Raw genomic sequence first — 13,509 nt, 5'->3', positions numbered from 1 at the left:
AGGGACCGGTGTTGACAAGTAAGGAGGGAAGCACTGCACAAATAATACAGTTCCCACAGAAAAATAGCATAGCCAATGTCCAAGATAAGAATTGGAATAGTTCTATGTCGAAAGTCTGAGGAAGTGGACCATGGGAGGAGAATTTTAAAACCAGAGGGAAGAGAAGGGAAGGGGAGAATTTAATGGTGGAAAGTCATTAATATGCTTGGATTGTGGAAAATGAGGGCACATGGCTAGAGTATGGAGAAGCAGAGCAGCCATGCCACAACAGAATTGGGAATCTTCAAGGGTGAGGGGGGGGGTGGATATGCTCCCGCAATATAACACAGATTCACAAGAATATTATGTCCAAGATCACACTCAGAATCAAGCATGTGCACTACAACCACAGCAGTTTCAGCAAGCACCAATTCCAACAAGTACCAATGCAAACACAATCATTACAGGGGCAGCAACATCAAGCACCTATGCAAATGCAAAAGGCACCCACTCAGCAGATAAAATATATTCCAATGCAAAATATGGGCGCATCACGGTGGCAGATGGACACAGGAGCCACGCAGGTAGTTAAACCCAAACTAGGAAGCGTGACTCTGGTAGGAGGGAATTCTTTCATAGGCACGTGTTGAATTAATACCCATAATAGGGCATCCACAGGATGACCTGATGTGTTTGGTACTATCTGTAAAACCAGACCCCTAAGAGGAACAATGAGTTAAGGTGATGATAGGATGCAAGACATACTAATTTCTTGTGGACACTGGAGTGACTTGTTCATGTGTCCATGAGGGAAAATGTTCAATGTTCAATGTCATTCATTGCCATGAATGTGCAGAGAATTACTGGGGTGACAACTTTAGTTCCAAATTACCTATTTCTATAGGGGAACACAGCATGTCTGACATTGCTATATTCCATACAGACACCAGTGAACATACTAGGACGTGATTTAATGACGAAACGTAACATGATGATATGGTTTACTGACAAAAAGGCACAGTGTGCTAAACTCCAGGGATACATAAATGTGAGAGAATTTAAACTTGCCTTTACAGGAAAGAAAGCTTTAAGGGGAGTTCCCCTGGACAAAGAAGTGTTCTTGGATTGAGTGCATGTTTTAATATCATGGTTACCTAAATGGGCAGGTAAAATAGTAAGGGTGCCTGATAAATTGTAGTTTAGATCAGAAATTCCCATGGATGATGAGGAAGGGCAAGTTATTCCTTTGAAGTTAGACGCAGCAGTGGTAAGAGCAGAAAGGGTGATGCTTCATGGCAAATACGATGAGGTAAGAGGATGGAGAACAGTGATAGCCCTCAATGAAGGATATATACTGAGAGACCTGACAGATGACGAACTATTTAGGGATGACTATTCAGATGATGAATTAGTGTACTTTATAAGTCTCACTTATTGGATGTAAGTTGAGAGTATAGAGGTACCACAGAGAATGGTGGTGATAAAAACTAAGCCATTCTTTTTTTAGGAAGACATGGGAAAAGTCCATATGATGTGGGTCTATTGAAAGAAGTAGGAGCAGTAAAAATCAAAATTAAACCAGGAAATATTTTTCCATGTGCAAAACAATACCCTATGCCTAGAGAAGCAGATGAGCGGATATTCAAAACTATATCTGCCGGAATGAAACAAGGCATTCTGGTACGATCAGAATCACTGTCTAACAGGGCCATGTACCCTGTCAAATCAAAGGGGCGGGGGTTGTGGAGATGTATCCAGGACCTTTGTGCTTTCAACCATATAGTCGAAGCAGAGTTTCCTTTAGTTCCAAACCCTGCGACATTAATGAGCAATATCCCGTCAACAGCCAGGTATTTTACTATTGCCCATTTGAAAAATGTGTTTTTCTCAATTCCCTTACACGAAGACTCAGAGGATTTGACTTCCTTTTCAAATAGAACAATGCCTCTGAAACATACTAGATTACCTTAGGGGTACTGTGAGCCCCCTTCCATCTTTAATAGAGTCCTTCAGATGGATTTAGGAAATGTTGAGCTTGAAAGCGCCATAATTCCATACGTGGATGACATTTTAATGTGCAGTGAGACGGAAGAAAAATGCGGAGAATACTCTGTCAAACTTATGACGATACTCATAGAGAAAGGGTACAAGGTAGACAAAGAAGAGCTACAATATTGTCAAAAGCAAGTGTTATACATAGGACAATTAATCTCACATGAAGGGAAAAGAATGACGCCTGAAAGAGCAGAAGCTATCAAGAGAACCGTGCACCCAAACACAGTGAGACATATGCAGCAGTTTTTAGGTTTATGCAATTATTGCAGGGCCTGGATCTTTGATTACAGTACATATATCCAACCACTTGTAAAGGTGCTTAAGGAAGCACAGGTGGCTAATACTAAATTGGTGTGGACAGAAGACATGTCTGAAGGATTTAATTAACTAAAACATGCGATCAGCCCAGCTCCTGTGTCAGGAATTCCAAATTACAGTGAGGAATTGTACTTATTTTCCCATTCAAATGAAGAAGTCATGACAGCAGTCCTTACACAGAGGACGTCATTAGGACATGGTCATAAATCATTGGCTTATTACAGTGGGACGCTATACCCGGTTATGATAGGACACTATCCTTGCGATTAATCTTTGGTAACTGCTGCATGCGCCATAGAAAAGGCTTCAAGTTGTTTTCTTGCTATATCTTGCTGTCCCGCTCACGTTGTGCACTGACAAAGAGGTTTTATCCAGAGCAAGTGTTCCTGGCCAGGTAAGGAAGTAGAAAGTCTAGTTCCAAGTCAGTCCAATGGAACACAGAAAAAACTAGCAGAAACGAGCAGTCACTCCTGCCAGACTGCTTGCTTGTGTGCTTTACCTTGCTGTCCCGCAAACGCCTCATGCTGTCAATGAGGTTTTATACAGAATTCTGTTTTGCGCACATTGCAAACAGTAAGGGTTGTGAAATTACAGCTTACTGGTAATGGGCACCTGTGGCAAGTTATTTAAAAGTGACGCTCCTGTTCCAAACAAGATAACAACCAAACCTCCATTTGTTATGTGGAAATTAGGACCCTAAAAGCATTCATTGAAGGTCTGAGGTTATGGTGGCTGCTTGATCTGCACTCTTCCTGATCATAAAGAGTAACAAACAGAAAATTGTTATATCTGTATTGCTATAGTTGTCCTCCTTCCCATTGACCTTCTGAAGAACTACGGGTTAATTCTTTCACTATTGTAACTGCATGCTGAGATCTGATCTGAGGACCTGATAGGAGGGACACCCCTTCTGGGGATAGGGACATAATCCTCTGGAAAAGCCTCCATACCACCAACACAGCACATAAACCACTCTGCTTTTGGTCACCCTTTTCATCCTCCCTTAATGGTAGAACCATCTGCTACAGTAAAACCATGACAGTGACCAGCATAAGGCCTACTGAGAAGAAGAACATGAGAGGCATATGGAGTGACAAGATGAAGAATAAGCCAAATATTGGAATGCGGTGACTCACTGTCATCATGAAGAGTGCCAACGAGACTTTCACAAAGGTTTTTGACATTACGTCTCCTGGTGAAGGAACTTTACTTTTGTTATAGCCGTTTGGTTTGTGTTCGGTTTAAACTGTTAGGTTTCTGATGGGTTATGAGAGCATATTATTTTTGGACGCACAATCTGACAGGTCATTAGAGTTTTCCAGGTTGAGGCAGGGCAAGACCTTTAGAAGTAGGGAGAGAGGGGGGTTTCTTCTTTCATAATAAAGGTTTGTAGCCCCAAACATGACCCCTCCTTGTTGGTCTCCTTCTTCTACACCCTCAAAGTAGTCCCATTGAATTTTGGAGAATGCAACCCTTTCAAAGCATCTGTACTCTGTAAGGTATAGCACATTCATAGGAATGTCGTCCTGTTGCAACTACTATATTGAGTAATGTGCGTTCTGTGATGTGTAGTTGTGTGTGATGCAGGGGGCATTTCAACCATGTGAATGTTTTTCGCAATGAAGTCCTTCTGAAGAATCTTTTCTGATGGAGGCTGGCTGGCACGTGGGAGACATGCTTGACGAGGCTTTTTTTTAAGTGAGCATTGTATTCGGGTTTAAATATCTCAAGATCACTTTGAGATGCAAAGTGCATTGAGGAAAGGTTCTGAGTTGTATAGTCTATGCAGGTTTTGATACTGAGACGGAGAATGCATTCTGTCAGGCTGCAAAAATACCCACTCACCATTGGTCGGTGAGAAGTTTATCTGAGCAAGTAAGGTTTTGTGTGCATGTTGAGAGCTGGTAACTGCCTGTTTGCTCAGCCTACACATGAACACCTGTGCATATACATCCCTGAGAACCTGCTGTTGAGTGTGCATTGCAAATGTGGGCAATATGGCACAACAGGCAGTCCCCTTTCAATTGTCAGTCCCATTCTTTCAGGGTTTTGAGGAACTGCAGCAACTACCAGTGCGGTTAGGGTGTCCTGACCCCTTCAAACCTATTACCTTTCCACCCCACATATTCCACCTCACCTTCACTAGTATTTGAGTGCTTGCATGAGAACAAGGGCATTCAGGGATGTCCGAAGCAAAAGCAGGATGGATAAACCACATAGCTGAATGCAAAGTCTTTTAAGTGAGTATATATTTCCCAAGATTTACTGACATTTTACTGTTAGGGTGAGTGTTTTGACAAGTGAAATGTGCACTGGGCCCAGTGTACATTAAGTGCTCAAAAGGATTTCACCTTAAATCACTATCACAGACATATGTGATCAACATAAAAAACTGTTGTCATTCAAATTGCTATTTGTCCCACCTCACTTTCTCATATGTGACTTATTTACAGAATTAGTGCAATTTACTTACTGGGGCTCATTTTTTTAAAATTGTTGTTCAGTAAAATAAGTGCAATAAAAGAAATATAAGGCTTTTGCCAATCTTTATATTGTCAGAAACCTGAAGGTACTCTCACATCTTCTCCCCAGGTCTCTTCTGTTCAGGTGGCTACAGAAGGCCCACTACTTTTGGATCCCGACTCTGGGGGTGGACAAGCGAGAGAGGATCACCTGGGTGGCGGGTTCTTGGGGATTGGGGACAGAGTGCCTGAGGGTGAGAGAGATATGGTATCCCTCTCCTTTCCGAACACACTATCTGACCCTTCCTCAGCCTTTATGGACTATATACAATCCCAACCCATAATTCCCCATTCAACCCTACCTGGTACTGAGACAAAGAAGAGGGAACTAGGAGTAATGCACACTTCCTATGCAAAACACCACTGTTGTACTGGGACGAAGAAGAGGAGTATGCAGACATCCACTACTGAAGGTCAGGCCCATCCCAGTAATTGGATTTGTTATGGTCAGGCAATACAAACTAACAGACACCTGGGACCCATTAACAAGGCTCAGATGAATAAGAGGTGGAGGCCAAATCAAGAGAGAGCTGCTGCAGCTACAGTATAAAGGGAGAATGGCTATGCAAAGCAGGCACCCATCAAAATAAGCATGGAAGCTCTAGCCATGCCGAACACTCAGGGTAAAGACCTTTGCTTAAAGAAGTGCTGGAGCTGAAAGTTTGGGAATGGCTGCCTACCTTGAGGCACATATACACAGTGGTCGAAGTGTACGAAAAAAAGTAGTGGAACTATGTTCCCTGCTGGCCTGCACCCACTCCTGACAAACCCCATCACCACGTCCCCTCCCACACACAATACACACCCCCAAACACTTGCATAAGTTGTTTAATGGAATGTTCAGTACAGTGCACTGAAAGTGCAAGTTTCAACTTCTTCCTACACTTTTATTTTAAAACGAAACCATTCTGGAACGGTTTCTTTTTAAAATAAAATTGTAGGAGCTGTAAAAGGTCACTTTAAAAAGTACAGGAGCACCGCTCCCGCTCACTTCGACCACTGCATATACAGGCTGCACATGAATGAGGGAACAGTAGAGACGTTTGTCTGGAATTGTCTGGCAAAGCGCTGCCAGTGCCGGGAACTTCAGCCTGCTACTTCTGCGAATGTGCGCTCTGGGCAGTCCAACTCCTCAGCCCAGAGCAATACTAGACCACAACCACAAACAGTAAAGCAGGATCTGCCTAGGCCTCTATCGGGGTTTGATGGAATGCTGGGGTTCTCGCTAGATGTAACTTTTCCTGGCAGATAGTTTCTGCAGTATGGCGAACAGTGTCCCCAAGTATACCGATATGATAAGTTATTTATAACGTGCTTAATACCCAGAGGTTTTTAAGAGCGGACCCGGTGATCGAACCTGTGTTGCTCCGTGTCTGTAGCTTCCAAGGCGAGCACGTTGGCCCAGAGCTATCCTCCTGAGATTAAATGGTTGGTGGACTGCTGGAATTCCTCTACCTGTTTTTTTTTTGTTTGTTTGTCTGTGTTCTATGTTCGTCTGCTTATGTTGAAGGGAATTTTTTGAATGGTATACTGAAAAAAAAAAGAAAGAAATTATTGTACCACCATTAGTTTTGCTTAGCTCTGCAAATTCCCCTTGGCAGGCGCACGATTTTTCTAAGCGCTTCAGCAGTAATTTAAATGGTATAAAATAGGTGGGGAAGCCCCTGAAGCGAGGCATCTGATGGGCGGGAGCATGGCCTAATTTAAATGTTGTCACTATTTGGTTCAGCTTAGGGTTATCTTTAGGCCGTCCATTGCATTTAAACAGAATATTAAGCTTTTGTGCCCTATTCTTGCCATTCACTGTCAGGCATGTGTTTAGAAATGCTGCTATGTATAAATAAGCCGCCATGTAAGTGAGGGTAGCTCAGCATAGCTCACCGCTGCAATTTGCTATGTGATCACAAATTCAGACATGTTCACAAATGGTTTCATTTTGGGAAACTATTGGGTACCAAAGTGGATTTTGTATTCTTTGTGATTTTTTTGGAAGTGTTTAAAAACACAGGCGTTTGTCTTCAGCAATTTTATTTGTCTTCAACAATTCCATCATTTCAATATTAGGGCCATTATTCCATTTTAAATAAATAGTACTACCTTTAGTGTCTATTGCATTCCTACATATAAGAATATCTACCCGTGGCAATCACCGTTTCCCCTTTCTATGCTGGTTTCATAATGATGTTCCCATTTTCTTTCAAGGATCCGAGTAATTGTTCTTCTTGTGAAATGTTTTGATGATTTGTTTTACATTCATAGGGTAATTTACCCGTTTCCAAATGACTATTTTACTAAATTTCAATAAACTCTAAGTAATAGGTGTAAAGGGACGTTTTGGTTGTTCTATATAAAGACATTAACCTTGTACAATTGGAAGATTAACACATTTTATTTCCGCAAATTTAATTTTCGTACACATTTTTCTATATCCACCATGAAATGAAATGCTGAATCACTACTAGTTGGTACAAAATGGAGACCTTTATCTAAAAAGTGGTGTTCATTTTGTGTATGTGTTGCCCACTCGAAGTGCTTCCTTCCGAGGTCTATGGTCAAGCAGTGCAACTGGTACTGTCTTTACAGTCTCTGTTGAACATACAACTCACCTTGATGCCCTCCTGCCAACTATCACCAATAGCCTAGTGGAAGAATGGCTTCCTCACAAAGGGTGGGTTAACCAAGCAGTCATGAAATGTCACCAGATCAACTGCTGTCCTTTCAAGATGTTCAAATACTTTGCACCGAAAGCCAGCCTCAACACCAACACTAAAATATAGATCACCCTCACCTATAGACCTAGAAGCCCAGACACTTGGCTCCTCCCTAATTGGAATAAATTCCTGCCGGTGGCACCAGGTTTGAGGATAAGATCTCGAAGAGCATGGGGAATCTTGATACTTGGATAGATATCCTTGATAATAAACACGAACATCAATTATGGGAGCTCATGAGCAGCAATGGTTTCATGCAATACATCCATGCGCTGAGGAACATGCATGGGATACCATGGTTTCCCAAATTGTGCACTTGCCCACCCAAATGACAACACAGACTTCTGGCCATATTACTGTCTGATACAGGATCTGCTCCTGCCACCTAGAACTCCCATCACTTTCGGACTAGAAAAGGAAATGTCACCCAAAAGCTTCACCAATCCATTCTCATTCAGTCCTGGAGGATTTGGAGATGTAAATAATTCGGATGTTCCACTGCAGGAGCATCGTCAGGCAATCTCCACAACACTGTATGGCTTAGTCCCTATGATAATCCGCTCATAAGAATATGAACGCATTGTATAACATTTGGCTTACACATGGCAAACAGCTGGCCATCATGAAATGAGAAGGGAGAAAACGAGAGTGGGTCAAATGACTCAACGCAAAGGGTAAGCAACTGGCAACGTTCTCAACTTGCAGTGGAAAAAGCAGCCTATTTGCCCCAGCAGATTAATTTTTATAGCAACATAAAGAAGTGTTCTCAGTCCACTACACCAGGTGTTATGCAATGGCCATACTGTGCCATTCCTCCCTCCCCTCTGGATCCATCCCCGTTTCCCTCAAAGTAGCAACAACCACAGCCCTACTGAAGCAGCAAGAAGCTGCTGCAACAATTTTGGAAAATGTTCACACCATTTGTTCCAAACCCCTGGAAGGTAAACATGTAGAAAAGCATGTCGCTAAACAACTCCAACAATACAAAGAAATCTATAAATTAGTGCACAATAACAATAAGGTTTTTCACCCATGACAGAAGACCAAAACAGCTCTGCTGGACTAGAGAGGACATCCTTGTGAACTTTGAATCCAGATGCCCAACAACGATTATCTTACTGGCCTTGTCAGTGATCTCTGACAGTATGGAACAAACCATCCTTCTGCACAGACTGAAACAGTATGAGGGCATTAAACGGGTGCACTGGAGGGTATCTCCTCGTTTCTGAAGAAGTACCAAGCCTTAATAAAAATGTGATGATTTCAAGTTCAAGCTAATACCTTTCATGTGTGGGCTATCGGAGGGCTTCTCCTGCTTATCATGGATTTAACACTTGAACCTTCCATTTGACCCAAGTCTTTCAATACTTCCATATTGACTTCAACAGGCATGCCAAAGACACTCCATTCAGATTCAGCTTGGAGGCTAGTTCCATCATCTGCGTAAAACTCATTACAGCCTGCCTCTCAGCGGTCCAGAACTGGATGTTCGACAGATCTTTGCTTAAACTAGGTATATTCAAAACGTTCATCTGAAGCAAAACCCCGGCCAATGTTATGTCCAACTTGTGGCCCTGAGACAATGGAACCATAACCCCCAATGTTCAGGAAGATTTAAGAATGTCTGCATCATTTAATACCAGTCTCTCACCTTCTGACACCACATTTCAACCACAGTGTCTAAATGCCAGTTCCTCAACTCTCTGTCTTGCAAGATCCTCCAAGCATAGCTGCTGAATCTTTTCTGTCCAGGATCAAAACCCTTGTCGGATTGAATTCCTTTCTGGAGACAATGTTAACTTAACGACGTGAATCCTTGCGGTAGAGAGGGTATTTAGAAAGTATACATTTGCCAGACACAACCTATTGATTGATGATCACCTAGTTATCAAAAACCTTCTTCCTGTGCGTTACTAGTATGCATGTCCCTGGATTATTGCAAAATAGTATGCATAGGCCCCTATTTTTTTAGTCATAGGAGTTGTGAGTTTCCACTCCAGGCTTTTAAACGGGATTATCTGCTTCGACATCTATAACATGGGTGTCTGGTAAAAACAATGATACATCACATTCGGACTCATTCAAGAACGAATCATGTTCGTCTTCTGTTGGAGTTATTGGAGCCATTTATAACCGTCACATTGACTTTCAGATTTGTAGGGAACACTCTAGCCTGTTTAGACATTCGTCTCTGCTGGGTATGTAGGATATGAGAAAAATTGTACTCCGGCGTTTCATAAAACCTGACCCCTTTGTTTACAGCGCTTCAAGTTCTGCAATGGAGTATGCAGTGAAGGCACACGTGACAAATTAACACTGTCTTGTTACATACGCATGTGAATTTGGCAGGGAAGACACAGGAAGTTGTTTTAATGTGCTCTCTGTGCAAGGATGTGTTTATACAGTGGTCCCATCTGCTGCCTACTCATTAAACTTTTATTTACTAATTACAGGTTTCCAAATGAAATACAGTCTGGACTCCTCGAGGTCATCGCCCCTCCTGTCGGCTATTACCCGGACTTCTCCACCATCAAGGAAACCTTTGGGGATTCCAAGGAGAGAGTGAGGTACGCCAGCGCGCGGTGTCTGTGGAATGGGGGGCTCGATGCTTGTGTCGTATGCAGGACGTTTTAATGGCTAACTGCATTACTCATCCCAGCTAATGTGTTCTATCCGCACTAATGCACCAGCTGTTTATTTAACACACTTACACTGTAAATTGGTGACATCATCTCCGAATCAATACTGGGTCTGGTGGGGGCGGAGTGCAGAAGCACTGGGATCGCGTGCCTGTTTCCCCCCTGGCCTCGAAGCGTGGTCATTATTAATATAGGCGATTAGTACTCTATACTCTCAAGCTGTGCATCTAAGGAGAGCCGGCAGAGATAAGGGGGCTTGTTCTATCCCTGTACAAATGCCTGGATGCCATCTAACCGCGGGTGCATCAATGGGGGTTCAGGGAGGTCCTTCCACCGATAAATTAAATTAAACTATGGGTAAGAATAGTGCATTTTACAGTTCACTTGCTCTGATAAACTGGGTAAAAGGCCACACAGTTTACAATCGGTTTGGTAAGTTAAGACATGAAAAAAGCCCATTAGATGCCAAGCCACCAAAAAAGCACACAAAGAATTTCCCAATGCATTTTCATAATGCCTTTGCCCTCTATATTGTCATACTGATTGTGCACCCATGTGCCTAGTCAGGTGCAGATACATATGCCAGTATTCCCACATAAGAACATACTATTTATTTTGTATTTTTTTTAAATGTAAATAAAAAGTTTTTTATAAAACAAAACACCAAGAGAGAGCACCTAGAATTTAGAGGATACGTGAATGATTCCTTCATTATCTAAAACCTGTTAAATCCCGCAGGACATTTTGTATAAATTCCCCAAATTTAGTAAATGATGAATCAAATTGATATCATTACCAGCCATATACCGTTTCCAGAGGCTGGTTATATTTGGGTGGTTGCTACCAAAATTACCATAGTCCAGTAATGTCTTCCTATCTACAGTTGCCAGGCTTTCACAATTAACCAAAAGATGATTAGTAGTTTCCAAAGTGGCCTCCCCACAAAGTCTGCATTTGCGGTCCCCTCTTGCTTGCCCCAATGAGCTCATAAGAGTTACCCAAATGATATGTAACTTTCATATATTTCCAAAGAATATTATTGCTGGGGAAGTTTATAATCTATATTCATTGTGTCTTAGATTTCGTTGACAGGTCTGCAGCGCTCCGTTTGACATCAAAAGCATTGATTTGAAATGGTGTGAACTCTTTGTAACGACCTCAGTTGATATTGTTGACTACATCTGGTAGCTGTACACTCCATAAGCGTTTGGTAGCGTACGTATCATGGAAGGTACACCACACCCTTTGAGGAAAGAGATACGTGAGCTGTAATCCTTAACAACGAAGGGCAACCGGGAACCTGGAGCAGCATTGTCACATTTCCAATGATAGTTAAGGCATCTAGCTATTAATGTCAAACTAACTTTGCATATGTTGAATTCCACATTGACCTATTCAGTCGGCATAGTTGGATGCAGTTTAAGCAAGATTTTGAGACATTTACTCTGAAAATGATCTCATTCAATTGCCCTTTTCGTGGCCCATATTTCAGACCCATAGATGAGCAAGATGAAGATTTTGGTATGATATCATTTGATGTGTATTGACCGCGTATCCCACATGTTGATGAGGGAAAGCTCTTAGTGCCCCTCTCTGTTGGTGCATTTTTAATTGGGTACTTTGAAGTTTCGCTCACCCAATTTAGCTTATGATTATGCTAAGGCGCTTCTATTCAAATACAGTTTCCAATGCAAGCTTGCCAAGGGTCCACTTAAATCCTTTGTATTTGGCTTTGGTAGGGTAAAAATCCATGATCTTTGATTTTTCGGTATTCATTTTGAGTCCATTCTGAGTGCAGCATGTTCAGTAGTGCCTGCAGCTCATTCGAAGTGCAGTTCTTAATGACAGATCATTTGAATACCTACCTGATACTGACCCTGGGGCAGTTATATGAGGGAGGCGATAACTACCAGGGAGATGTTATGAATTCATTTAGATGAGTCTCAGTATCCCCCCTTTCCCATCCCATGAGAAAGACTCCCCTGACACCCACAATCTTAATGGCCTATTGTCTGCTATCAGTTTGACCTTGTAGAGGAAGTCAAGAATCCTTTACAGCATTCTAGTCAGACCTCCACCTTTCACTGAAACACGCACAATTCACACATTACACCTTTTTTTTGCTGATGTGTCTTTGTGTGAAATCCGTGAGAAAACCATGCAGGAGTTAAAAGCCCATAGAAAGGTATGGACTTCAACTCACATAATGACTGCAGTACTGAGACAAGGAGGAGCAGGCCATTTAAAGATGGCAACCGTATTATGGAGGCGAGCAGTGCCGGAGGAGATGTTGCCATCCATGCTAGGGCTCCTGAATGCGAGGCACACCGACTGAGCTGGCGAAGCTGAGAAGGCCGACAGGACAGGGAGAGAGAAATTGAGTGCAAGCAAAGAGGGCTGTGGAGACGCCAAGAGTAGTGCAGAAGCTCTTATGGGTCAGGCCACTCGAAAAGATCACAGTCTTCCACCTGGGCTGCGAAGGAAAGCTGGCATGTGACCGCGGAGCCACGCTGGATGTTGGAGGAGTGTCCGCACACTCTAAACTGGAAAGCAGGTGTAGAAGACGCATCTCAGAAGCGCAAGCAGTATTGGAGACACTGGAAAAATATGGCGACACTGCCAAAAGCAGCTGAAGACCTCTGGGAGTTTCAAATAAGCGTGCCATCAAGCAATTGGTACAAGAATGCTAATGCAGAAAATGTACAAAAACAAAGTTTGTTCAGATGGAATCAAAGCAAAGTACAAATTCAACACCCTTACAAAGGCAAAGTACAAAGGGAGCGTTTGAATGCAAAGGCAAGATTCAATAAGGACAATGTTTGAATGTAGACAAGACAAAGTACAAAGGCAAACCCCAGGCAAGTATAGATGCATGAGATGCCAATGTGGGGGAGATGTCTTGAGCAAATGTGTTTGAGCAAATATTACTATAGATAGATATACCAAGCACCACATGTTATATGCTATTGTCTATCAAAGAGATGTGAAATGCACGAGAGCCATGGCAGGCGAATACCCCAGGCAGCTGAAGTTGTATTATGGAACTGTGAAACACAAGTCCTGTCAGGCGACTATACCAGGCAGCTAAAAATTGTATAACGTTTCCTGGCAGGGGAGTATAACACGTAATCTGCAGTTACAAAAACATCTACAGAAAGACTATTACAGAACATTTTGCTTGAAAAAGAACTTTGAGAGTCTAGTGAAGGCACACAGGAACTGTTGGCTAAAGAGATAATGTTGCCATCCTGTTTAAGAATCTAGGGGAAGGGAACCACCCTCTGG

At 42.4% G+C, this 13,509-nt stretch overlaps 1 protein-coding gene across 3 annotated transcripts in view; it reads left to right on the top strand.

Annotated features, from left to right (window-relative positions):
* Positions 1-13,509, top strand: part of MGAT4D (MGAT4 family member D) — an 877,674-nt gene that overhangs the window by 525,138 nt on the left and 339,027 nt on the right. For all 3 annotated transcript variants that reach the window (XM_069631175.1, XM_069631174.1, XM_069631176.1), the window contains exon 6: positions 10,039-10,152. In XM_069631175.1, the coding sequence (XP_069487276.1) occupies positions 10,039-10,152 (114 nt within the window). The remainder of the gene's footprint in view (positions 1-10,038; positions 10,153-13,509) is intronic.

Source organism: Ambystoma mexicanum, chromosome 6q (genome assembly GCF_040938575.1).
Source record: "Ambystoma mexicanum isolate Mex_15411 chromosome 6q, UKY_AmexF1_1, whole genome shotgun sequence".
Classification (NCBI taxonomy): Eukaryota; Metazoa; Chordata; class Amphibia; order Caudata; family Ambystomatidae; genus Ambystoma; species Ambystoma mexicanum.
The sequence above is the reverse complement of the archived record's forward strand: the minus strand, read 5'-3'. Positions and strand labels throughout refer to the sequence as shown.